At 41.6% G+C, this 26,596-nt stretch overlaps 1 protein-coding gene across 10 annotated transcripts in view; it reads right to left on the bottom strand.

The window, feature by feature from the left end:
• Positions 1 to 2,237: 2,237 nt before the first annotated feature.
• Positions 2,238 to 26,596, bottom strand: part of NAV2 (neuron navigator 2) — a 410,389-nt gene continuing 386,030 nt past the window's right edge. For all 10 annotated transcript variants that reach the window (XM_053286662.1, XM_053286663.1, XM_053286664.1 and 7 more), the window contains 7 exons: positions 24,074 to 24,242; positions 21,543 to 21,778; positions 20,934 to 21,088; positions 19,696 to 19,964; positions 18,905 to 19,023; positions 9,348 to 9,551; positions 2,238 to 8,756 (listed from right to left, as the gene is read on the bottom strand). In XM_053286662.1, the coding sequence (XP_053142637.1) occupies positions 8,631 to 8,756; positions 9,348 to 9,551; positions 18,905 to 19,023; positions 19,696 to 19,964; positions 20,934 to 21,088; positions 21,543 to 21,778; positions 24,074 to 24,242 (1,278 nt within the window). In that variant the 3' untranslated portion in view covers positions 2,238 to 8,630. The remainder of the gene's footprint in view (positions 8,757 to 9,347; positions 9,552 to 18,904; positions 19,024 to 19,695; positions 19,965 to 20,933; positions 21,089 to 21,542; positions 21,779 to 24,073; positions 24,243 to 26,596) is intronic.

Raw genomic sequence — 26,596 nt, 5'->3', positions numbered from 1 at the left:
GATGAAATAAAGGCTCCCCCCAAAAGTATGATTGTAGAATCATAGCATTTTAGAGTGGGAAGTGTAGAATCCAGAGGAAAGAGTTGTGGCACACAAGGACAAGGCAATGGAGTAGAATCAGGAATATCAATGATTCAATGAAACAGATATTTACAGAGAGCCAAGTACAGACTGCTTTCAAAGCGCTTGCTGCTGGTTGTTTGTTAGCCCCACCTCTACTTCAGGATTGGACTAAAAGTTACTAAAGCACCATTCAAAAGCTGACCTGGATCAAGGAATGGATTAACCAAGAACATCACAGGAAGAAACCTTGGTCTCCTAGTCCAACCCCTTGTTCAGTGTGGGAATCTGCTTCAGCCGGGGTTTGCAACCTTTTTAAAAAGGTTTGCCACTTCTATATATCTTAAAGTTCCAGTTCAGGCAGCCCATACCTGAGTTATCAAGAACCGTGACACCACCACCCCCCACTCCGAAAAATCACAACACAAAAAATCAAACCCCCAACTTTGTGCTAACACTGTGCATCAGCCAGCATGTCCCTCGCTGCTGAGTCTGTCAGGCTGAGGTTGGCTTGAGTTCAGGATAAAAATATGTGAAATGTTATTATCCAACTGGATTTAGCTAAGCATACTGATGGCAAAGATGCCCATGAGACTACTTGTGTAAATTTTTGCATGCACACAAAGATTATTTATCAAACCTTCATAGGTTATTCTCGTAAGAGAGCACATCACTTTTGCATTTTCAGCAGATATCCTCTTTTCAGCCTTGGTCACTATAAGAAAATTCAATGTAATGGAAATGGAAGAATATTTTCAATTTAATATTCTGAATTCCTGATATAAAGGCTGCAGAGGAGTTGTATCATTTGGTCCCTTGTTCTATTTGCAATTATTTATTTATTTATTTATTTATTTATTTATTTATTTATTTATTTATTTATTGAATTTATATACCGCCTAGTATACAAATCTCCAGGCGATTTGCAGAATTAAAACATACAATATAACACATTTAAAATTCATAAAAAGAGAAAAATTATAGATAAAAACACCTTAAAATTTAAAAATACAATCTCAGTTGAAGGCCTGGGAAAACAGGTGCATTTTCAGGGTACTCCTGAAAGCAGACAGAGGAGATGCTCTTATTTCAGCAGGGAGCGTGGTCCAAAGCCCTGGGGCAGCCACAGAAAAGGCCCGGTCCCGATTTGCCACCAAATGAGTTTGCAGCACCCATAGTCTTAAAAGGCGACAGGGTTCATGACTGAGAAGGCGCTCTCTTAAACACCCTGGACCTAAGCAGTTAAGGGCCTTATAAGGTAATAACTAGCCATTAAGGTAATAACTAGCCCTTTGTATTTCCCCCCGGAAACCTATCGACAGCCAGTGCAGTTCTTTTAGAACTGGTGTTATATGGTCCCTTCGGGTAAACCCAGAGACCAGTCTGTACCAATTGTAGTTTTTGAACTACGTACAAAGCCAGCCCAAAGTAGAGTGCATTACAATAGTCAAGCCTAGAAGTTACCAGCATATGTACCACCGTTTTAAGGTCACTAATTTCCAAGCATGGACATAAAAATTAGTATCTCAACAATTTACTTTTAGGAAAGAACCATTAGCTAGTTCAACAAAAACCTGAAAGTGTTATTGCTAACAACCTAGCCAGCCAGTTACACGGAGAGGAGGAAGAGGTAGATGCCTGACACTCTGCCCTCTCTCCTCCTGGAAAGGGTCAACCATGTATGTAGCAGGCTAGTGAGTAACGGAGGTGGGAGAGTCAGTGTACTTCTTATGAGGCTTCAAAGTACCCACAGGGGTTCAATTTGCTGATAGAGACTATGTGGTCAACAAGGGCACTGATCAGCGCTTATATGCACCATCCCATCAAAATAACACAGACTTCTGAATTAGGATACACACCCAGTGGCTTATACCATCGGATTACCACACAGAGCAGCTCTGATCCAGTAGTTATCCTAGTTTGTGATTAGCTGTCCTGGAGGGAAATTCACATATTAATTCACATCAATTAAATTTAGTGGAGATCAGATTAGCATGTTCACCTCAGCTCCATATTTCTTTCTCTCTGCATTCAACATATCCAGATCCAGAATTAGATCAGACTGATTAACATGGCAGCTTTCTTCATCATTGTATATATGATGTGTGAACCATGCAAACTATGTTCCAATCTGTATCTAGCTCATGACAGTAAAAATGGCAGTTGACACCATCACATTTGAATAAATAAGCATCAAATTTATTGAATCGTGAATAATTTAAGACTGGTACAATCATTAGCTTTATTCTCCATGACATGGGACAGGGGAGAGAGGTAAGGGCAAGGCAGAAGGAGGCATGATCTCAAATAGATCATTTGCAAATTCCAATCCTAAATGGTAACAGAAAATTAAATAGGGAGGTGGAAAAAAATCATACTGTACACAAAATACTCAAGCCCTAGTTTTTCTCTTTAAAAATGGCTAGAAAAAATTCATCAAAATGCAGCACTTGTAATCAAATATTTACATTTCTATGTTACAATGAAAAAATGTACATCTTAGAGAACTTTTCTCATAAATGGTTCCACTGGAAACAACTAGATCAAAACAGCAACCTTCCATTTAATATCCACATTTTTTTTGTTTTTTTTTCCTTTTATTTTCCTTAAAAGAGAATTGCCACATTTAGACAAAGTTCAAGACACAGAATATCAAAATGTTAAGCATCAACAATGCAATATCATAGAGATATTTTTTTCTCTTTTCCAAAATATACAAACAAAAAAGGCTAGCCAAACCTTCCCCATCTCTGCACCATCACCTAAAATGAAAAATAAAGTGTATCAAATATCTGATTCATGACGTACAATTCTTGGCAATTGTGAAAGGAAAAATGTGTATGCTCTCAATATATAACCTAACACATATGTTGCATAGAGTATTGTACTTTTTTAAAAAAAGAGGAAAGAAGCAGAAATCATGCAGGCTTGGGGGGTTGGGGGAGCATGGAATGAAGCAATCTCAATAAAGCATTAAGTCTTTCTAAAGGGTAGGGTAGGTGTACAGTTCATCTATCCTGAAAAGATGAATTAGGCAAGAAATGTGCATAACAGGCAACCCTGCTTTCCGAAGTATCAGAAAGGACACTGCAGTTGTGTGACAATTAAATTTCCCCCCCATTTCATTATTTTTCAGTGACTCAACTATTAGAGAGCAATAAAAGATAGAATTCCTTTTCTGTTTGTGGCAACAGGTGATGCAGGAAAAACAAACAGAATATCCAACACATGTATGAAGTCTATTCCAAGGCAATGGGGGTTGTGGAGTGAAATCAGCTCAGATCCAAACCTAATGGACCATGCTATTTCCCATAGTTTTATTTTTCTTACGAACAATTCCTGTACCCTGATATCTGTGAAAATGTAATGCTCCCAAATCCAGTCAGCTGTACATGTACACGAAAAGCTCAGCACAAGAAAATTTATCCAGCCATTTCTCTGGAAGGATCAGTTCCATCCATGCATCATTTTGCAAAATTATACTTCTCTGTCATTATTGACAGAGCCTTTGGCTCAAGTCTGTACATCACCTGCCAGGAAATGGTTGGAATCGGGAAGTGCGTGGCTTTGATTTATAAACCACATCTTTTGTTTCTGAAATCTAGCAGAATATGTTCATATGGAATCAAACTGAAGCCTGTTGAAGTGTGCACATTCATACATTACATTTTCACAGCAATCACTTGTGGCAGGGATACTTTACTGGAAAATGCATGTACATACACTGTAGAAAGAGTTCTCACATATATATATGTTTAAAAAACAAAACAAAAAAGAACCCTGAACAGCATGAATTCCCTTGTATGATTTAGCCCTTGAGGCACAATCAAAGACTATGTAAGCCACATATCCAGATGTATCTGCAGAACGCTTTTATTGCTAGGGTCAGTTGCCATTTTGGGTAGGGTGAATAGAATCCTGAAGTGTTTCCATGTATAAGTCAAAGGTGTAGGAAGCTATTCCACAATGCCCATGTTCACAAGGAAAAGGTATCCTTGTCTGGAACACCAGAAGGTGGTTTGCTTCAAACAAGCTCTTAGCAGATAAAAAGCAAGGAGACGGGAACCTTGTGACTTAGGATGCACTTTCCCCAAGAACCACAGAAGGGGCGAGTCAAGGCACAATCAGCTGCACAACCACCATGCCTTCAAGCAAGATTCTATAACGTTGCACATTAAAAACATGGCAGCTGCAAAGATGATCAAAGGGTGAATGAATGCATAATACACAGTTCCATGTAGATTCTACCATGCAAACACCTCCCTGGCCAAATCAGTGTGCAATGGGGGGAAAACACCAATTACCTAACTCTACTCTTGGAAAAAAGCAGACTTAGGAGACAGAAGTTCCCAATTTCTACAGAGGAATATTTTGCCTGTTAGGAGTGCAGAGGGTTCCATGTGAGTGGTTGCTAACTATCATATTAGTATGGGTACAAATTTAGGCAATCTGCAAGTCTCCAAATCTAAGAAGAAGGTTTCTCACATCACAACATCCATGGGGTTCAAACTGCAAATGTAGAAATATGTAGTTTATCAACTAGTCCCCCCTGAGGTCAGAACAGTGGGTCTCTGTGAGAAGTCTTTTTCCAGCAGAGTGCTTCTGAAATTATTTCTAGGGATGTGTATGAAATGGATTCTGCATTTGTTTTGAGCTTGAAATGAAATACAAAATGCTCAAAATGTTTCGTCGCAACAGGGGCCAAACAGGCTGTTTCGATGAAACAAACTTGAAATGTTTCGAGTGCCATTTTGGAGGGCTGTTTTTCTGGGGAGAGCTGGTCTACTGATTGGGGTTGGTGGGTAGACCAGGCCTGGGCTCTGGACTTGGTGCGTTGACTCACCTCGGAGGGCTGGTCTATGCAGCAGAACAGTCCTCCAAGGCAAGCTGGTGCTTTAAGTCCAGAGCGGAGGCCTGGTCTACCCACAGACTCCAATTGGTAGACAAACTCTCCCCTGAAAAACAGCCCTCCAAAATGGCACTCAGAATGTTTCAAAATGGGGTCATTTTGTTTCACACTCAAAACAGGCCCTTTATTTTAAGGGTGTTTTGTTTCAAGCTCAGAACACTCGAAAGAGCTCATTTTAAGCTCGAAATACTTTGCACATCCCTAATTATTACTATGAAGGGGCACACAAGGAAGCCATGACACCAGAACTGACCATCCTTATACATTTTAAAGTAGGTTTTGTGAGGAAGAAACAGCAGGGATACTTTTCCTTCAAAATTATTCATGTATAGGAATATACACAAAGAAATACCAATGGATTTCTATGAAGAAAAGCACTATGTTGGAAGAAGAAGGCCAGATTCTTCTCTATTGGCACAACAAATTAATTCAAACATTTAGAAAAAGCATGTGGTACAATTCTCCTGGGACTCTTTATTAAGAGAAATCGATAATGTAGATGGTTTTCATATTTGAATGCTCCCTCTAAGCAAAGAACTCCCTGCAAGTGAAAAGGCAACATAACCGGGAAAGTCTAGGCTAGAACCCTTTTCTATGATAGAAAATCACGAAAGAGGGAGTTCTTGACCTGGGAAACCTTTCATACCTGTTCCCCATAATCAGTGCTTTTAAGTGGAAAAGGTACTGAAAAACTACTTCCCTTCTAGCATATTGGTTTGATCTGCCTAAAATTCTGGATAATGGTGCTCATTTTCAGTACCCAGATTAAAATTAAGAAAGTTAGCTGAATAACCCTTTTCTATTTTGTTACAAGGAAACAGTCAAGAGATCTTTTAGACTAATTAATACCCAATTGAGTGCCTTCTGCAAATTGTTATTTCAAAGGCATCAACACTAGAAAAATGCAGTGGGAGCAAAGTTCACAAAAAGCTCAAAAGACATCAGATTAAAGTTCATGTCATTGAAAGCAGAAAATTCTGAGGTATTATAAAAACTACCCAACTCAGTAAACCAAGTCCTGGTAGCATGACCTTGCATCTGTTGCATTATATTAAACCCACAAAGACTAACATGCTCTTTTAAAAACTGTGGCAAATATTCTACCTGCAAATATAAAAACCAAAGACTCCATTGTTTCCTCCTAGCTTAGCAGTGATGCATTCCATATAATAGAAACAATGCCTTAATTTTCTCCCTTCACTGGATAAGCTACTGTACAATGAATTATCAGATGCAGGTTGATATGGAAATTATGAAAATAATTTCTCTCTCACTCTCATTTGCCTCCATTAGTTACTGTCACATTTAAATATGAAAGAAATCTTGTATCGTTATTACAAACAATATTCACAGCAACTCACATTATTGTACTCCAAGAGATGACTTCTATAGCCCTGTTTTGTTTAAATTAAAAAAACCCACCATATACAGCACTAATGGAATTCAAACACAATTAGTAGAAAGTAAGTAAGGCATCGCTTTAAAAAAATCAGCACCCAAAGATAGCTGAAAAGGTGTGTGTGTATACTGAGGTCTGCAGCTCTAGCTGAGGTACAGACCAAGGCAGCTGACTGGTTGCTGTCGTATCTGTTCCATTCCGAACAAAAACAAAAACACCAATATCAGAATGCCATTCTTTGTGAGGTGTTCTTGCTCCCCAGCAGAAGCACCAAGCCTAACCTTTATTTTGTGCGTTTGGAGAGGAAGGAAGAGAAACAGAGAGGCAGGGTGCCTCTGAGTACCAGTTGCAGGGGAGTAACAGCAGGAGAGAGGGCATGCCCTCAACTCCTGCCTGTAGGCTTCTAGCGGCATCTGGTGGGCCACTGTGTGAAACAGGATGCTGGACTAGATGGGCCTTGGGCCTGATCCAGCAGGGCTGTTCTTATGTAGAGAACAAGGTTTGCTGCTTGGCCATGGATTCAAATACATGTTCCTTTTAAAAATAAAAATTAAAAAAACCCTTCTTTAGAGAGACAATTCTCCTTTATACGAGATCTGGCTGAATACAACTACTAAGTTAAATTGTTTGTAAAAACTAAGCAAACTGACAGGCCTTAACTGATTTCAAACAGCTTAAGAAAGAACGGTCTCAGAGCGATATGAATCAAGATTTTAAAAGCCATGGTTTAAAAAAAAAAAAAGGCCTACAAGGAAACAACCCTACAAATTTTGAATATAAGGACGAAGCAGGAAGGCTGAGCTTCCAGGTTTTTTGCGGGGGAGAAATTCACTTCTATTCAGTCTCTCTTAATTTTTACATGGATTACCAGATTTTTGTTTTTGGATCAGGACAAATTATTATCCTCCTTTTATCTTTCTACATGTTCACGCAAATAAGTTGATATATTAAGGGATCACACACACCGCCCCCCCCCACCGGGGTAGTAATCAATGACAGACAAGCAAAGAGAAATAATTAAATAAGTAGATACAGACTGATTATATTTTTGACTTCCAGAAACACTGGCAGGGCCCAAAGAACCATGAAACTCATTCCATGAGTTCTTGGGCCTCCTTAAAATTTTGTAAAAGTATTGGTGACCCTACATGGTGTTCCAAAAACTTGGAACCGATTTTTGAAAAATATGTTAGGGTCATATATTCACAGACAGGTCTGACAGGCAAAGAGGAATATGCACATATGGAAGAGACACCATGCCTACAACAGAGCTTTCACTTTTTACTGCAGCAGGTTCTAGAACTGAAGAAACAAACTGCTCTCTGGCTTTAACAGAGACTTGCCTACTCAGCAGTGGGATCTGCTGCAGGAAAAGGTTGAAACAAAACATGGTCTGCAAACATGGGCTTCTCCGATATGCATGCTCTTTGGATCCCAGCCAGAATGGCCATAGTCCACAAAACGCTACTGTGGCACCACCTTTCTTTTACTTCACTGAAAGTTAACACTGAATGTGCTTGGTGGAGAGCCTATTGTTGATATCCATGTAAACGAGGTAAAAATCATAATATAGAATGTCAGGGTGTCAAACTGGCAGGGGGAACAGACTTTTTGTTTTGTTTTTCAAGGTATGCATATCTGTTTGAATATTTAGATTTCCCTGTTTTGCAACTCTTTGCCTTTTATGGAATATTATCACCAAGGCAAGCAGTTATGCTATAGCACCATAACTATATGTGGCTGAGGTTAGCCTGCAAACATGACTTGCAAAAATCCAGCGATCACTGAATGAGTTTGGTCAGCAGCAGTGGCGGCAAGATCTACCCACTTTCCTCCCTTTCTGGACAGTACATGGCACAAAGCTGTCTCATTCCATAAATTTGAAGGCAAGCTTGTTCTTTTCTCCCCCCTCACCCCACCCCAGAAATTACTATGACTAATATTATTGTTTTTATGGGGAGGAAATGTATTCAGTGTCTTAGGCATGTGAGCTCACAGCAATGTCAAAAGAACAAAAAAACAAAGTAGTGCAGTTCTTATTAAGGAAAAAATACAAACACAATACAAAAAACATCAACTGGGTTGCCTGCACCCATATTCAAGACTGATGCGGGGTGGGGAAAGGAGCAGAATAAGTTTGTATTGTTCTTGCAGCTCTAATACTGAGATGTCCATCTGGACCAAAGACCAGTTGTCCTCATGGGGTGGTGACTCGAAGCAGGAGACGAACAATGGGACATGATAAGTTCCGCTGGTTTCATATCACAACGTTGACTCCAGGGATGAGTCCAGGATGTCATCGTGATGGCTATTGCTGTTGGAGTCACTGTCATAACTCTGGGGGCTCGAATAGTTGGCTGCCTCTTGCAATCTCATAAGCATGTTCATCTGCAGAAATAAAGAAAGGCAGCAAGCATTTGCACGTTTATTCCATGGGCAAGAGAAAGATTGTAACAAGCAAAGTATTCATACATTACATTAACCACATATCTGCAGCTAGCATTCAACAGCCTGAAGAATGCTTGAATAGAGTGAAGCAGAGTGGATCCAGCAACTAGTTTTCTCTCCAATATATATTGATTTTTGTAGTTGCCATGAGATAGGAACCAAGCCGAATAAGTCTGTGCAGAGGTAACCAGCACATTATGGATGCCTCAGTCAATACATGTCTACTCTAAACATTTATTGGTCCTAGTACTGCATAAGAACATAAGAAAGCCCTGCTGAATCAGAACAAAGGGCCATCAAGTTCAGCATCCTGTTCTCAGTGGCTAACCTGATGGTCCTAGGAACTCACAACCATTAAGGCAATAGCCCACCCATACTAATGTCCCATTAAATGATATTCAGAGGCATACTGTAACCAAGTTATTTGGCTGCTTTGGTGGCAGCTCCTTCCTATCAGACTCTCGGAAGGTGCAAAGAAGAGGAGATCTGCCTCATCCTTCAATGGCTAAGACTGTAGAAAACAAGCCTCACCAGAGGATCTCCTTCAGCATCACTGGGTGGAACTTGCTTGCTAGTTGAGCCTTCCCGTGGCATGGAATAACCATCGAATCCAACATCTTCTGGCCGCAGCTGTAGCAGAGGAGGCCATTCATGGTGTTGTGGAGTGGCTGCCCATGGATAAGTGTCCATTACCCATTTGGCAGGGTCCTCCCAAGGTGCTCTTCTTCCATACAGCTGTAAGCAAGAAAAGAAGTCATACTTTATGAAAGAACTGGAACAACTATTATATTATATTATATTATATTATATTATATTATATTATATTATATTATATTATATTATATTATTCTCTAATGTGTACCCATCGCTAATCCCATGCGTGGCAACTCTTGTGAGTGGTGCCAGCGAACAGGCTTGCGGGAGAGGCGAGAAAGATGGGCGGGGGTGGAATGGCGGCTGTCAGGGGAAGAAAACGGTGACAGTGGGTGGGGGGAGAACTAGAGGCGCAGATTTTCTGCGCCCAGCCCAGCTAGGTGTGGTGTGGTGTTAGGTGCGACGTGACGTGACATTAGTTTATTGCACAGCAATGCCCGGCTGCTACACCATGGATCTGTTTATTATTATTATTATTATTATTAATAATAATAATAATAATAATAATAATTCGATTTCTATACGGCCCTTCCAAAAATGGCTCAGGGCGGTTTACAAAGAGAAATAAATTATGTGAGGAAACTTCAAAGCCTAGATTTGTGTGTGTGTGTTTCCCACCTTAATTACAAATCGCTATACTGCTATGGATTATCTACGACTATTATAAATGAAGTGGTGCAGTGAATCCCCAAACATCTGGGGCCCATGCTCCATTTTTGGACATAAAATTTCTCACTGACACTGTATGTCATAATAATAAAACACTGGTCTCATATACTAAAGCAATGGTTTTGAAAGTGCATTCTACAGACACTGAAAATCCACAGAAGCTTAAGATTGTTAATGGTAGACAGACATCCTGTAATACAGCTTCCTTCCATATACTTCTGAGCTTCACCTACAATGCACCACCATGGGTATAGTCTTTGGGTATATTCTAGAATGAACTCTCAATACATGGGAAGGTCCAGTGGCACTGGCTAGTGCATGGAAACTGAGTGAAAATCCTCCAATAGGTACCAGAGCCCTCTGCAATGCACTGGGGTTCCAGGGCAGAGAAGGCAGAATTCTTCAGCACAGAAGGCAATAGGTTCCTCCCAGCTAAAAGTTTGAAAATCACTGCACTAAAACAAATACAGAAAATGAAATCATGACATTAATATGTATAGTGATGAGAATGATTTGAATGAAGACTAGGCCTCACTTAGAGCAACTGCTGGGAAGATGGGACATTCCCAATAAGAGAGAAAGCCCACTGTGCATACGCGGTGGCCTCCGTGATGGGGGGGAAGGCCCAGCAAGGGCCAAAGACCACCCCAACCGGGTGATTTAAACCATAATGGGGGTTGGCGGGTGGAGGGGGAACCTCCAGGGACCCCAGCCATGGCCTCCCCAAGGGGGTAAGTACTATTTATTTATTTATTTATTTATTTGCCAACAACGCCCCCCCCCGAGCCAAGCCAAGCTGAATGGGGGGGGTTCAAGGGGGGGCAAAACCAAACTGGCCTGGTCCAGTCCGAGTCCGGTTCAGACTCGAATTGAACCAGCCAGCCGCTTTTTGCACACACCCCTATTAGCTAGCTACAAACAATAAGCTGGGGGTGGGAGAGACAAAGGAACAAGCGTGTTGAGTGGGAGCATGAACAACATATGGAAAGAAATTCCAAGGATTCAGCAGCACCCAGTTAAATCACTGGGGCTCCTGGTACAATTTTAAAACAATTATTATGTGGAGGGGTATTTAGCACAGCACCCCAGTTATTAAAGCCACTTGGGCCTGGCCTGGCAAGAATAATAAATCTAAATAAAGTAAAATTCCAAGCAGCACCCAGTTAAAGCCTCTGGTGCTGCTGCTATAATGAAAAAAAAAGTGTGTGTGTGTGTGGGGGGGGGAGCAATTGTTGGCACTGAAAATTTAAAGGAAAAGTCAGATAAGTCATGCAAGTACTCTCTGTCTCTGCCTCCATTCGCTGGGGACCAGATAGGCAGGCACACAGGCCCAGCCCACCACCACCACTCTGCTCTCAGTGCTGCTGCAGTCTCTCCGTGATGACCTCTCTCTCTCTCTCTCTCCTGAAGCACAAAAAGCAATGGTTCTCTCTGACTCCAAGCAGCCCCTTATATACATTCTGAAACTCCCTCCTTTGGCCTCCCCCCAACAAACTGGGGCACATTTTCCCATGCCAACACTTGATTTGAATGACAACAAGCCAACCTAGAAGCAAGGAGATCTCAAGCTAATAGGAAGCCAGTGCCAGAAAGCCAATCAGCAAGGGAAAAACATGGAGACAAAATGGCACCTGCGATGCGAATTGCACAAATCGGTTCATGCTGAATTGGGGCTGATTTGATTCAACTTCAAATCAGGCCCTCCATTTTAGGAGTGATTAGATTTGAGGTTGGATCCGTAAATCACCCCCGATTTGGTGCAAATCAAGTTGTACATTTCTAGAGGCCACAGCCCGGAGGCGGGAGACAGCAGGAAGATCCCTGCCTATAAGTAATAAGATAGGAACCAGTTCAGTTAGATGTGTGAGGAACGTTATTTTCCTTTATTGCATTGCTTGAATCTGAGTTGCCTGGTTAATAAAAACTCTCTCTTTTACAATCTGCTTTATGAAGAGACAATTGTTTTTATTGCATTCTCTCTCTCTCTCTCTTTCTCTTTTTAATCTAATAATAAATCCTTGTTGCTGAATTGTGCTACTCTTCATTTTTGGTCTAGTTTGGAGGCCAAGGAATGCTCAGCCTCTTCTAGGGAGGATTTTGCCACTTTAACCCCCACAGAAATCTTATATGGAGTGGTTTGTCTCACATTGAAACACGATGGATGGTGGCAGCCTACTGTGAATCTCTTACAGTCAAGGATTCACCCCAGTGAACTCCCCCATCCCTCTCTGGCTCTGCTGAACCAGAGAAAGATATAGCCAAGTCAAACCAATCTTAACACAGCAATAAGGATTGGGTCATTGTATCCAATTGTTCCTTCATGGAACTGAAGTTAAGAGTACATTGGACTTTCATCCAGGTACTACTCAGGCCCAGACAGGCTTAGCTTAAGAGATAGAGCTACTGTACATCAGGCAACAAGTTACTGGTCTGGATGATAGTATCAAGGTAAACTCAGGATAAGGCTCAGGATTACAATGTGATCAGGAAAAAGTCAGCCAGGCCTGCTTGTATGCTTTTATCAGCACTTTGGTTTGCAAAAACCCTCAGGTGAAGCTTTCCACAGCATGGAGATGTTTGTCTCCAATGTTTGTACATCAAGCTGCTGCTAAAAGCCCAAGCTCCAAGGCCGAATGAAAAATGGACAACTTGAATAATGCTTTCTACCCAGGAATTATTCAATATTGGGAGGAAATAAATTACAGTGCCAAAGTGTCTCCTATCGAAAGAGAGAAAAGCAGAACAAACCATCATTCAGGCATTTTCAAATGCAGCAAAGTAAAACTTGATTTTTTAAAGAAATAACCTGCTAGCTGAACTGAACCACTTCAGCTAGCAGGCTTTTAAACATTTCGAGTTTTACTCTGCTACATTTGGTTTGCTCGGCCTTTGTTCAGTAGTCCACCTCATCACTCTTAGCATGTCTTTCAGTGAACCACTTCAGAAGCAGGGTTTCATCTGGAGCCCCAGGGTCACTGGCAAGGAGGGCCAACCATCTCTTGAGAATGCCGTACCAGAGAAAAGTGAATGGCAACAGAGGTAAGGAGGAACCTTCTCTGATCATGCTTCCTTTTAGAGTAAACATGGTAAAAACCAAGATGTGCCTTTGCCAAGCTCTTTGCTGGAATATTTACTTTCAAAGCCATCAAAGAACTCCAGACTTGGTGTTTGGCTTGACTCTCCTGCTCTGGTGCCAAAGCTTTTAAGGAATTGGTGACTCAGCGCATTTTCGTCTTTCACTTCAAGCACACATATGCCAAGCACTTTGAAGAGGTGTTTTGATTTTAATGTAGCTCTAAAGACACTGCAAACAAGCCTGTCCTTGTGGAGACATGGGATTTAGTGAATGCACAAATACAACTCCCTGGGCTAGACAAATCATTAAAATATGATGAAGGCTGAAGCGCATAAACTAGTTTCCACCTAAAAAGAAATTAATGCTTTCATGTGTAGAAATTGTTAACACTTTTGTTATACTTTTTGCTTATACATATAGAGGTCATTCTCACAACCAGCTCTACACAGACTAATGTAGCCCTACCGTGGTAGAACTGCTCGTGAGAACAGTCAGGATCAGTCCCAATCCCAGTGCTTCTTGTTCTCGGGACTGATCCCAGAACTCTCCTGCCCCACTGCCCAGTCGTGTGTGCGACCGGGCTGCCAGCAGCCATTATAACCATAGATGCCAAGGAAAGTAGTGAATCAATCTCTGGAATCTCTACAATGCACTGTGCAAGCAGTGTGATGCATTGTGGGATTCCTGGAGGATGGGTTTCGTTTTCCAGCCTTCAGAATGCCACGGTGGTTGTGTAGGCACACGAGCAGCATAGCTGGAAAGTAGGCGGTTGTGTGTGGGAAGTTAGGAATGATCCTGCCTTCCACCCCAGCCCTCTCTGGCCCCGGGTATAACGGTCATGTGAACGACCTTATAATGTACTTCCAGATGTAATATATGGTGGGACCTTGAGCAATTATACCCCATGGGGAATGATGACACACCATGAGAATATCAGAATGCCACTAATCCCCTGGCCATAATACTTCAATGCAACCAAACCCATGACTACAATCCCAGAGGTGCACCTAGATAATTTTGGAACCTGGACCTAAAGGCCTTTCACACCCTCCCATCTCAAGATAAGCTGCAATGCACTATTTTTTACACCAGAACATGCTCAGGGAAAGCTAGAAACCTTTTTATATTTTTAGAAGAAATTCTGAATAAGATACTTCCCACTGACCTGTAGATACCACATGTTGCATGGACAATCCAACCACATCAATTAACTGAATGCACTACCCCCCGCCCCACCCCATTACCTGTTGCTGTTCTATGGACTGGACTGGTCTGGTGGTGGCTCTCTGTTGTGTGTGTGCATGGTGGCAAGCAAGGGAGGACCAAGCAGCAGGTGCTTGCCTGGTGCTGCTGTTTGCCTCTGGCTCTCCCTATCCACTCATGCCTGTAGTCACTGCTCGGCCGGAAGGGTGGGGAGAGTCTCTCTCTCTCTTTCACTCTCTCTGTGTCTCAAGACATTTTCTCTCTTAGTCTCAGGGCAGGGCTGCTAGTGCTGGCACTGCTGCAACAGGAGATGAGTGTGGGGCAGGCTGGTTACAAGCCAGCTTGCATGATATAACCGGTGAGCTGCTGCAGGGCACCTGTGGGCCATTAGGGGTTCCCAAGGTGATGGAGGACTGGACTTCGGACCAGAAGTCCGGTCCAAAGGGCGCCACTGTACACTCCCCCTTTATGAAGGAATCAAATGCTGTTACAACAAGAGACATGGCCAGTGACATTTTTTCAGAAAAGTGAATAGCAATTTTAGCCTACCTGTACATTTTACCCAGATCAATCTCAATGCCTTTGCTATGGATTATGTACCACACAAGTTTTCAGACCCCAAAATAAGTATCAACTAAGGCAGAAAAAGGGTGTGCATCGTTAAGAATATTGTGGTGATTCTGATAAGCACACAAACACCTCTGTTTTATCCACCAGCCCTGATTTGTCTTTTGTGAGGATGGATCTTACCCATTGTTCACTTTACAACTTAGTTTTGCAAGAACATGCTAAACAGTACTTGGCAGACATTCCAGAACCAACTGAGACATAATTAAAATAACAACCTGGTGATATATTCATCTATTTGGCCATGAAGGTCTAACTACCATGATGAACCATCTCTTAGGTAATGCATTAACAAAGACAGAATGGAGAACGAAATGTACAGCTGTGGCAGACTACAGCTTTGTTTGCATTTTTGAAAATTTCTGGATTCTGCCAATTTGAGTCTCGTACAAGGCATATTTGATCTGTATTGCCTGCCTAAACACATTTAAGAACCTGAGTGAACACACTGCTGCCACAGTAAATATTGTCTGGTTTTAAAGGCAAGCAATTTTCTCCTCAGAAATTTATTGCACACAACAAAAATGTGTGAGAACAGAAATCTTACATACTAGGCATTGCAGTTCTCATCTGTGGCTGCCTGATAGGTCCTTGCTACCTTCCTTGTTTCCAGACTCGATTCCCATTATTCAAAAAGTGAAGCTAATTCATAAATAAGTATTATTTGTATTTCTTTTCTTGCTTACAAACTGCGCGATTGCAGAATTCTGTAAATTTGCACAGTATGTCTATGCTCACACTTGGGATCCAAAGACCTACTCTAGGCATGCCCTGTGGCACACTTTACTCTGTTTAACCTGTTGACTTCCCCCCACCCCGTGAAAATCCCTGTTTTAGAATAACATTCCTATGTGATGTCGACGTTGGGTTGTGGAACACACTGCTGTTTGAAAAACACAAGGTTCAACCTCCTTTGGGCTCATGGAACTAGTGACCAGGTGGACTGAGCTGAATGTCACCAAAACATTGGTGTATTACTCAGGTGTGGCAAGCCTGAGACTTTCTTAACTTGAGGCCGGGGCCTAGTCCTAAGGAGCATCTCACATCAATCAGAAGCAATCTGGGGTTCCTGTCAATCAAGTGTACACAACAGGAAATTTCAGCTAATTTTTGCTCCCCATTGAGTGTGTATCTGTAGCCTATACATGCTTGGAAAAATGACTGTTTAACACATCAACACTTTAAATGTGGGGATATATCCAAGCACATTTTAGGTGTACACATAAAAATGTGAGAAGAGGACCTCTTGATATGTGGCAGAACGTTTGTGTAGTCCTCAGCACAAAGTTTAGTGCTTAGGACAAAGTGACCAAAAGCCACACCATGTCACAAAACAGGATGTTACACTGGTATTGCAACAGCAGCCCTGTTATTACAAATGAGTATGCATATGGAGGAAAGCAGGATCAGGATGGCAAGCCTCAGATCCAATTATGCATATTCAGTTGAATGTCTGAATCGTCTATGCATGCGTACAACTGTGGAGGCTTCCCCCCACACAGTCTACATCCCTGGAAAAGCAGGGATCTCATTTGCAGGAAGAGAGCCTAACATGTGATGGTTGTACACGAGAACAGGGTAAGTGACATGTTGTAATCATGCTATAAACAGACACACACTGGTGCAAATGTTCCGAATCAGAGTGCCAAATGAAGGAATTTCAAAGTATTCATGACAGCTACTAAGAACTAGGAAAAGATGGGCTGTTCCCAGGGCCGGTGCTACCATTAGGCCAACTAGGCAGCCGCCTAGCGCGCAGACCTCAGAGGGGTGCAGATTTGTGTGCCAAAATATTTTCTTTTGTATTTGAGAAAGATAATCAAAAATTGACGTATTACCTATTCTTGCAATTTAAAATAAATTTAGCAGTTTCAAGTTTTGTGCTTTTCATTTTTTTCTACAAAACATCTGTTTTGAAAATCGAAGTTGGATTTTGGGGGTGGGGTACAAGTACTTAGCCTTGCCTAGGGCGCAAAATAGTCTGGCACCGGCCCTGGATGTTCCCCTTTCTGTGTACAGGAAGTCCTCAATTTCCAAACAGATTGTGTTTCAAAAGTTCATTTTTAAGTCAAGTATCTGTAACTTGGAATGTGTATAGTTCCAAACAGCAACAATTTGTTCATGTGTATATGAGCTGGTGTTAGTATGCTGGGGACCTCCTTAATGTAATATGGTACGGAATTTTGTTTTGATGTCGGTAAGTTGGATGTTTGTAACTCAGGGAATGCCAGTATTCAGAAGATTATGTTAATTATTTTCAGAAAAATCTCTATCACATATGAAACACAGAAAATAAGATCTAAAGTATTTCCATATTTTCAAATCCCTTGAAATTTGATCACTTTTTCTTTCCATATCCATCTCTGATCTTTGCATCAGAAAACAGAGCCAAGATGGAGGGAATTACAGCCACAAGGTGGCAGCAGGCACAACAGAGAAAGGCCAGGACTGAAACATCTTAAACTGTGATTGGCAAGAATTGGGGTGGAGGATTCTTCTGGATGGTGGTCTCTTCAGCAGCTGTGGCTGACATCAAAGATGGATGGAAGGACTGATGATTATATAACCTTCAAACTTTCACATTTTCATAATATGAGGCAAGTGGGAGCTATTATAATGGTCTGGTTGGCCTATCAAGGGATTTTAAATGGCAAAAACAACTGTACTTATGCAACTGCATTTGCCCCTGGAGTCACAGGGAGTGGACAGAAAAAAGGGTGGTTCCTGACTTTCATTTTGATATACAATTACATAAAACATAATGTGTTGAGCACGAATACATGGGTGTGGGAGAAATAATTTCCAGAATGGGACTGGATGCCAAAGATAGTGTTTATCCTCAGAGATGATTTTGTACTGCTGTTGAGAAAAGTCTCTGCAGCACATGCAATCTCCCCACTTGTATTTCTATGGATCAGGGCCACAGTGTTGCGACAGATACAACCAGCTACTGAGACTTCTTTACACCTGCCTAAATCAGATGTATGCCAGATTACTCAAATACTTTTTTTTAAAAATCCAGGTGCCACAAATTGCCCCTCTCTTTGTGCATTCTGCGGTCTTCGCGTGGCCTGGTTCCATTAGTTACCTTTCCAAAGTTACATTCTAAAGAGAGAAATGTCTTCTTGTGCCAGGGCTGATTATAGTGTCTACTGACTCTTCACAATGATCAGTAAAATTTTACATTTTAATAATCATAATAAAAACACAAGCAAATGTAATCTTATTTCCAAGGAATATATTGGAACAAATTTAAGGCTTTCACCTAAGTTACCTTACATAAAAAGAGCCCTCCTGGGTCAGGCTATCTGGTCTAGTGCCATGTTTGCCACAGTGGCCAACCAAATACTCCTGAGAAGCCCACAAGCAGGAGATAAAGGCACAGCCTTTTTTGCAGCTGGAATTCCGAAGCATCTGCTTCGGAACACAGAAGTAGAATGTAGCCTCAGAAACTGAAGAAGAGTACAGCACTCCTGCTTTTTTAAAAAAACAACAACATCTGAAGAGGGCTTCTATCTTGCACAATTCTGTTCTAAACTAAAGAAGATGTTAACCCAGGTCTGCACAACTTCTGACCAAAACCAGGGCTTCGTAATCATTGTGTTGCTGCTGCTTGTCTATGACTTTAGGGGGGAAAGTGGTGTGTGTCAAACAAGTTAGTCAAACATCTTCTCACTGAGGAATGCCTCAGAAGCTTCTGGCAGGACACCTTACATCAAAAGTCTGGTGGGCCATTTTTGGCTTGGTGGGTGACAAATTGTTCAGGCCTTATGAGATTGTACTGCATCTGATTCCTGCCCCACCCCTCAACTTGCTCTTTCAAGAGGGTTCTGGTATGTTTCACATGCAGGCTCCTCACCTGTAGGCCTTCTCTGACAGCCTCAAGAAGATATGGAACAATGGAGTAATTCCAGAGGTCAGTAAACCAAACTCTAGAACCATCCACATCTATAGGACAAGAGAGGAATAGTCGTGGACCTATGAAGAAAGAAATAAAGAAAATAGCCTGTTAAATGTTCTTCGTGAACATGGGTTTTAGAATTTATTCTATCAGCAGAAGAAATGAAATGATAAGAGAAAGCAGAAAGACATTTGGAGGAAAAATGGATTTGTACATTTTCCTTCCTTAGGCACTGAAAACCTTTCATTAACTATGGAACAAATCAACCACATGTCACAGTCATGCAGGGATTTATCTACAAGTTGTGCCTACACTATGTCATCTCAGTTGAAAGGGGTTTTAAATTGAGTTATCTCAGTCTCAGATGTAGCCTCCTTTATGAGATCACCAGTGTTCCCTCTAAGGCGTGCGCATGTGCATGCACTCAAGTTTTTTGATGTCCACTCAGTAAATTTTAGATCCCACTCAGGTTGAATCAGGAAGGCCCCACTCTGAATGCACGTGTGCACACACTGCCTTGATACTCCCGCCCAGAACAAAACTCATTCTATACACATAGATGAAAAAAAATTAGAGAGAACACTGGAGGTCACCGTATACTTTTTGTTCATTTCTATTATCCATCATTAAAATCTCCAATTTTTAACATGAAAGGCGGGGGGATGAGTTATTTCTGCAGAGTACAAGACATCTACGACATCTACAAGTGTTGTAAAATATAATGATAAGAGATCATTTTCAGCTCTCACCAATAGTAACATCTGAAGAACTGTGAGCCTCCAAGAACTTGTTGAGATGTTGCCAGACCTTTGGAATCCAGTCGATGATTTTAATTAGTTCCGCATTTCTCATCCTGCCACCGATCTCTGTTTCAATGAGTTTTCTTCTCAAAAAACGACCAAGAAAGCCCTTGACTGGCTCAGTGTGGTTGGCACATAGCACCCATCTGAAGTTGTGGTGGAGCTGAAGGTTAGGTGTTGAGGAAGTTGCTTGGTTCATGGTTCCAATAATGTAAGGACTAGGGGCAATAGATAAGCCAGAAGATACTTTTAGAAAATCTCTCTCTTTCCCCCCACAAGACAAACATTACATCCACTTTTTTGCCACTACCACTGAGATACAAATGAAATTCATCCCTGTTTGGGTATCCCTGGTGTCTCTCTGTTGCCTTTGAGCCTCACCCTCACAATGTTGGCTCAGTTCCTACAATTTTAAGGAATGATGCCAAACATTTTACTTACTAAAAAAACAGAATGTCCAAGTCTGTGAGGACAGGTATAAAGACAGTTTGAATGGGGAAACCTGAGATGCTGGGGGTAAGGGAGGGATCTGGAAGAGTGAGGTTGGGGAAGGGGGGAGAATGCTGTGCAGGCAAGAGATTAGAGAACTGGCAAACTGAGTGGAAGAGAGCCTAGAGAATGGTAGCTGAATAGAAGCAGAATGAGACGCGTGGCCTAATCTATATCCTACCTTTCAACACATATTTTTCAGTTTATGGGGAAAATAAGTGAAGGGTGCAGAGGTATTCAAGAGGAGGAGTAGAAGAGCTACCAAAAAAGAGGGGACTAGTGTGAAGAAACCTCACTCGAGCCTAAGGATGGAAGGGGCTGCATGCTGTTGGCTGAAGGTTATAGGCAGGCTATGAAGACTTGGTCTGTTGGATGATACTGAACGGCTGCACAGTCAGAGAGATGGTATAAGGTTGGGTGAGGTTCATATCCGATTTGAACTGTTTATTAATTAAAACTGTTATAGCCTGACTTTCCAAGGGACAGTACTCAATATGGTTTATAAAGACAGAATTCAAAACTAATAAAGACAGAACAAAACAAATTTTAAAAATGAACAAACTAGTCTTTGGTTGGAAATCTTTGGATGGTATAATGTTTAATTTTATTTATACCATCCAGTTAAATCAGGTCTCCAAATATTCCAGAAGCAAATTAATTATTTATTGTGAAAGTCTGAGTTATAACATGACTATTACCATTTGTGGTACTTGCAGTTCAAGAGCCCATTGAAGATCTCTCCCAGGGAGCTAACATGGTGCAGATTATCCAGAATGATCACAAGAGGCATCTCCACAGCATTGTTTTCACTGTTGCATTGGTCAGCAAGGTTGGAAAGATACTGGCGGAGTTCCTGTGATGCAGAAGGAAAAAGAGGAAACTGGCTTCATTAGGGAGGTCTGGAAACATGCTGGGGCTGTGAGAGATCCTCCTGATCATTTTATGAGAGGTAGTGAGGAAGTGACCCATGGAGTCAAGAGTGAAAAGTGGGAGCTACATGCCAGGATGAGGCGGACAGAAGGGGTAAGAGGCAAGTGGCATTGACAAGGAGGAGTCTCATCAGCAGTGTCTCAGTTCCCCTTTCAAACAGAAAAAGGGTGTTATTTTGGGACATTCAAACAGCTACCCCTGGTATGAAGGGAAAGCTGCTTAGGCCACACTTTGAAGAAATAACAGCCTGCTCCTCAAGCAAAACACAGTCGGAATCATAAAAACATAGGGTATAAAGGACTATACCCCCCACCGCCCATTTTGTTCTTTTTTGCAAATAAAACTATTTCTGACAAAGTCATATTTGGGATGCTTACCTTACTGGACTTATGATCTACATTAAATGTTGCAATAGCGCCATCAGCCAGCTCCCTGCCCTCTCTAAGCACCATGTACTCTGACAGACGATTGGCTAAGTACGTCTTTCCTGTGCCACTTGGACCAGATAAAATGATTCTTCTGTGTTCCATCAGGAGTGACACATAGCGCTGTAGTATAGGCTTTGGGATCAGGGACTCAAACACCAGACAGTCCAAACTATGCTCTGCAATACCTGCAAGAACAGAGAAACCATTACTTTCAAAAACGTGCTGGAAATTGTTTTCTAAAAGTTTGATTTGATTTCCAAAAGGTTAATTATGCTCTTCACACAAGATAATCAGCAGTATCCAATACTTAACACTGATTGAGCTCCTTAAAATGGTTTTCTAACATAGGCTCATACATTCCTACTACTTGTAAAAATGTAACAACCTTCTTACAGGAAAAGTGCTTTCTACACGCTGTGGACTCTTGGAGAGTTGTTGGTGTCATATTTGCTACAAAAGGATAATGTCACAGCATTCTTTTCTTGTTGCAGCATACTACAAGCAAGAATTTAATAAAAGTGGTACTCAGTTGGCCAGTGAATTATGATTTATCATGGAGCAGTATAAAATACATTCTTTTCTTCCTAGTTTTATTGTATCAAGCATGTCTTTCATTTCTGAAGCACAAAGTTTAGCCTCCCAAATAGTTCTTAAATGTAACATAGAATTTAGTCATATATGTTGAGAACTTAGTGTTAATATGTATTGAATGGTGGATATGCATAAATGCTGGCAAATGTGCACATTCTTATGAAGCAGTAGAGAATGTGCACAAATGGACAGTATCAACACATCTATATGGATAATCACCAATGGATACTGGAAGACATGAACTGATCAAGAGATATTTCATACAGTTAACATGTACATCCTCCAGATCAATGTTATAAGCTGACAGGGCAATATGCATGGGAACATGCACATTGACTAATCAATGTACACACTATACCACCAACACTGTTCAACTTGTATACAAAATCACTTGGGGAACATGCAAGTTGACAGGGCAATGTGCAAAATCTCCAGTTTGTGCACATTCTCTATGGCTTTCATGTTCACAAATGGACAATATTCATGTACATTTCCCATTGGATTTGTATTAACTACAACATCTCTGCCCAAATACACACTCGTTGATCTAGCATCCCCTAATTAATAATCAACAAAATACTACCATCTTCCCTGCAAAGTCAAATATTCTCACTGATTATCGTTTGTACATTATGACAAATTTATTCTGGCAGAAAAGCTTCCTCAGGAGAAAATGTATGCCGTGTCAGCAGGCTGAACTGACTGGCTCAGAAGACAAACCCAGCTATTCCAAAAAGTCAGATGGAACTTCAGTTGGCAGATCATATGAAGACTGTGTTTCTGGCACCCAAACTAAAAATAATCAGGATTAAACATTTGTGTGAACAGCTGTATATCTGGAAGGTGTAAATGTTTTGCTGACTTGCCACAAAAATAACTGAAATAACACTTTAGTCATTTAAAAAATACCTGTATTATAGGTGGATTCTTAAATCTATCTTAGCATAAATTCTAGGTTGTTGTGAGTTTTATTTTTAACTCTGCAGGCTATTAGGCAAACCAGGGTGTGACAGGGCAATGAAATCAAGTTAGATGGAAAAGCAGTACCCTGAGTGAAGAAGACAATATTGAAGGTTTCGGATTTTAACTTTTTGGCTCTCTCAGACTCAATCACTGCACTATCGTGCCTAATTCTATGTAATCTGTACTGTCTTAGGTACTGCACAGTGCCCTGCTCTTTCATCAGTGGGTCATGTGCACTGGGTCTATGAGTGTGGAGATCCTATCAATGTTCCTTGCAAATATGCAGATTCCATGGCTCTTAAGAACCACATCTATGCTGTAAGACACATCTGCCATAATTCCAAATGGGAGAAACGTCCTACAGTATGAACTAATTCAATTCTTAAGAACCACAGCGACTCTGCGCATTTGCAAGGGGCAACGATGGGATCCACACCATCCTCAGAGTTCTTCTCCCATAGAGACAACAACACTGTGTACATGCACAGACTCCAGACACTCCTTCAAATCGTGGAGGTTTACATTAAACTCTACTTTCCTGAATTGTAGCTATAGAGTTGGCTTTGATTTTAAAATGATTTATTCTGTAGATAAAATATTTTTTAGGCAAGCTGCCATTTTATGCCTAGCTTTGGCTCCCCAAGCCGGCTCCCAAGGCTCTGGAAAGAAAAAAGAATGCAGCTCCTAGAAGCTGTAAGTCTGCTGAACCCTGAATGCTGAATTACTTGAATGCTACTGCATTTGAAGCTGGTCACTGGTAGCAATGTGCATTTTGGAGAAACACAGAGAGAGAGAGAGAGACAGACAGACAGAAAACAAACAAACCCAATAAATCTTTTTGCTCCTCTGAGGTTCCTCCAACACCTCCAACCTGGTAAGACCTGTAATTACAAAAAGCCATAACAAATGGATTACCTATAATTTACCTTTGATAGTAACGGAGATGGTGTTGTTTTCACCAACCAGATAGCCACAGGGCAGCAGCTCAGGTGTCTCTGCGCTATTTGTGCGTATGATTTCCCCAATGCTGTATCCCAGGACGCTGTCTGAATTCAACCCTAGCTGACTCACAGGATCTACATGGATTATGTATTCCTGTGAAGGGAAGGGAAGCAAAAAGAAAATGAAGTAACCTTAATTCAGAGTTCTTGGCCTTAAAAATGGGACTTCTAGTGAATTAACTCCCACAATGAAGATGTGGAAATGGGAAAGCTAAATCCAAAGTCCATTTTATTTGTTTGTTTGTTTGTTTGTTTGATTGACCACCTGACTCCAAAGGCTCTAGGCAGTTAAAGCAAATATTGTTAAATATTTTAAAATTTTTATTTAGATTAAATAAATAAAAATTGTTAAATATTTTTAATAGTTAAAGCAAAGGTATTTGGACGCCCTCCCCCACAAGGGGGTGTGGAAGCCCTGGACTTTGGCCCCGAAGCCCAGGGGTAAGAGCGCCTCTGAACCTGACTGAACCTTGGACCAAACTGACAGGCAAACTAGACATTACTTAGATTCCATCCTTGGAACTCTGCAGTCGCCACCCTGAAAGCAGTCACGGGTGTGACCCAGATCAGGACCACAACTTCATGGAGATTAATATTTTGTCCCACATTACAATTCCATTCCAGATACCACCTGCCCAAAGCTCTTATTTGCCCTGTTAAGTAAGGAAATGTTGTGGGCACCTATGATTTCTCCCGAATGGGACAAATTGCAGCCTTGGGGTTTCAGTCTAGTTAACTGCTCATTCTCCATAGAGTTGGGGTTTTTTGGTGGTGGTGCGGGGGGAGGGGGCAAGGCCTGCCATGGAACTCTGAACAACATTTAGTTTGGCCATTTAGATTTAGTTAGACCTTACAGAATCCAAAGAGATTTCTGGAAAAATCGCACAGCAAATCAACAGAGACTTGTAGGGGCTCAGTTCTTGATGCACTATCATGCCTAATCTATATATTTAATTCTCTTACGGCCGACTGCATTGGAAACTGCATGGGGATGTGTCTGGATGGCGAACAGCAGCGAGGGAGGCAGGCGGGAGAGAGTGGTTAGCAAGGCATCGGCAGAGTTGGGGAAAAGAAGGAAGGAGGAATACTACAAGGGAAAGGAGAAAGGAGGAAACTGCACCCCTATGAGGTAAACGGACCCAAGGAGCTTGCCTGAGGGCGCAGAGACAACGGACACCCAGTCTCAAGGAGCGTCCTCTAAGAGCAGGAGGAAATTCGGTGGTTAGGGGCAGCTGGGAGGGGACAGCTGGGGCTGGTAGCGATGACATGAGGGACCACAAAAAGGCAAATGGCTCTGCCACGAAGTTTGCCTGATTTGCAGTGGTGGGAAATGGGGTGCCTGTCAGAAGGGGGTGGGGGGGAGAGGAGACTGGGGCAGAAGGTGGCGGTGGGGAGAGGAGACTGGGGCAGAAGGCGGCTGCAGGGAGAGGAGACTGGGGCAGAAGGTGGGGGGAGTTTACTGCCGCACAGATGCTCTGTGCGAGTTCAGCTAGTTCTATGTAATGTATATTATCTTCGATACTGCACAATGCTCTGCTCTTTCATCAGTGGATCGTGTGCACTGGCTCTGTGATTGTGGAGATCCTATCCATGCTCCTTGTAAATATGCAGACTCTGTGGCTCTTAAGAACCACATCCATGCCGTAAGACACATTTCCCATAATTCCAATTGGGAGAAACATCCTAAAATATGAACTAACTCAATTCTTAAGAACCACAGCAACTCTGTGCATTTGCAAGGAGCATCAATGGGCTCCACACTCAGTGGGGTGTTGTGCAGCCAGGTAAGGGTGTGAATGCATAACTTTTTCTTGCATGTGAAACAGTTGGTAGTTACATCTCCCATTTAAGTAGGAGAGTAGCGCACACAAAGCTGTAATTGTAGTCTGAATACCAAATGTTAATGTTGGGGGACAACTACAGGGGTTTGCCATGATCCTCATGCCTTGGTTGTTTGCTGCCAGAGGCACCTGGCAGTCTACATTTGGAGACTGGGTGTTAGATTAAATGGAGCTTTGATCTGATCCAGCAAGGAAGTTTTTATCTTTCTCTTATCAGACTATGGTGTACTGTGTAAAAGTATGTGCATCTCCCTTGCAATGAAGTACACAAGAAACAACCATAAGGAACTTGTATACTGTAGGGAAAATATGCAAGTTGACATTTATTTATTTATTTATTTATTTATTTAGTACATTTATATACTGCCCCATACAAAAAAGTCCCTGGGTGGTTCACAATATAAAACCATTAAAATATTAACATAATTAAAACAATTTAAAATACAATAAAAACTCTAAAACTGAAGCTTTAACACTATGCACTATTTCATTTCCATTTTTTATTTACATGTATATCCCGCTCTTACTCCAAGGAGCCCAGAGCAGTGTACATGGTCATGCTTATCCTTACAACTACCCTGTGAGGTAGGTTAGATCGAGAGGTAAG

This window comes from Hemicordylus capensis, chromosome 1, assembly GCF_027244095.1.
Source record: "Hemicordylus capensis ecotype Gifberg chromosome 1, rHemCap1.1.pri, whole genome shotgun sequence".
NCBI classification, from domain to species: Eukaryota; Metazoa; Chordata; class Lepidosauria; order Squamata; family Cordylidae; genus Hemicordylus; species Hemicordylus capensis.
Note: the sequence above shows the minus strand (reverse complement) of the source record. Positions and strands in the feature narration are given on the sequence as shown.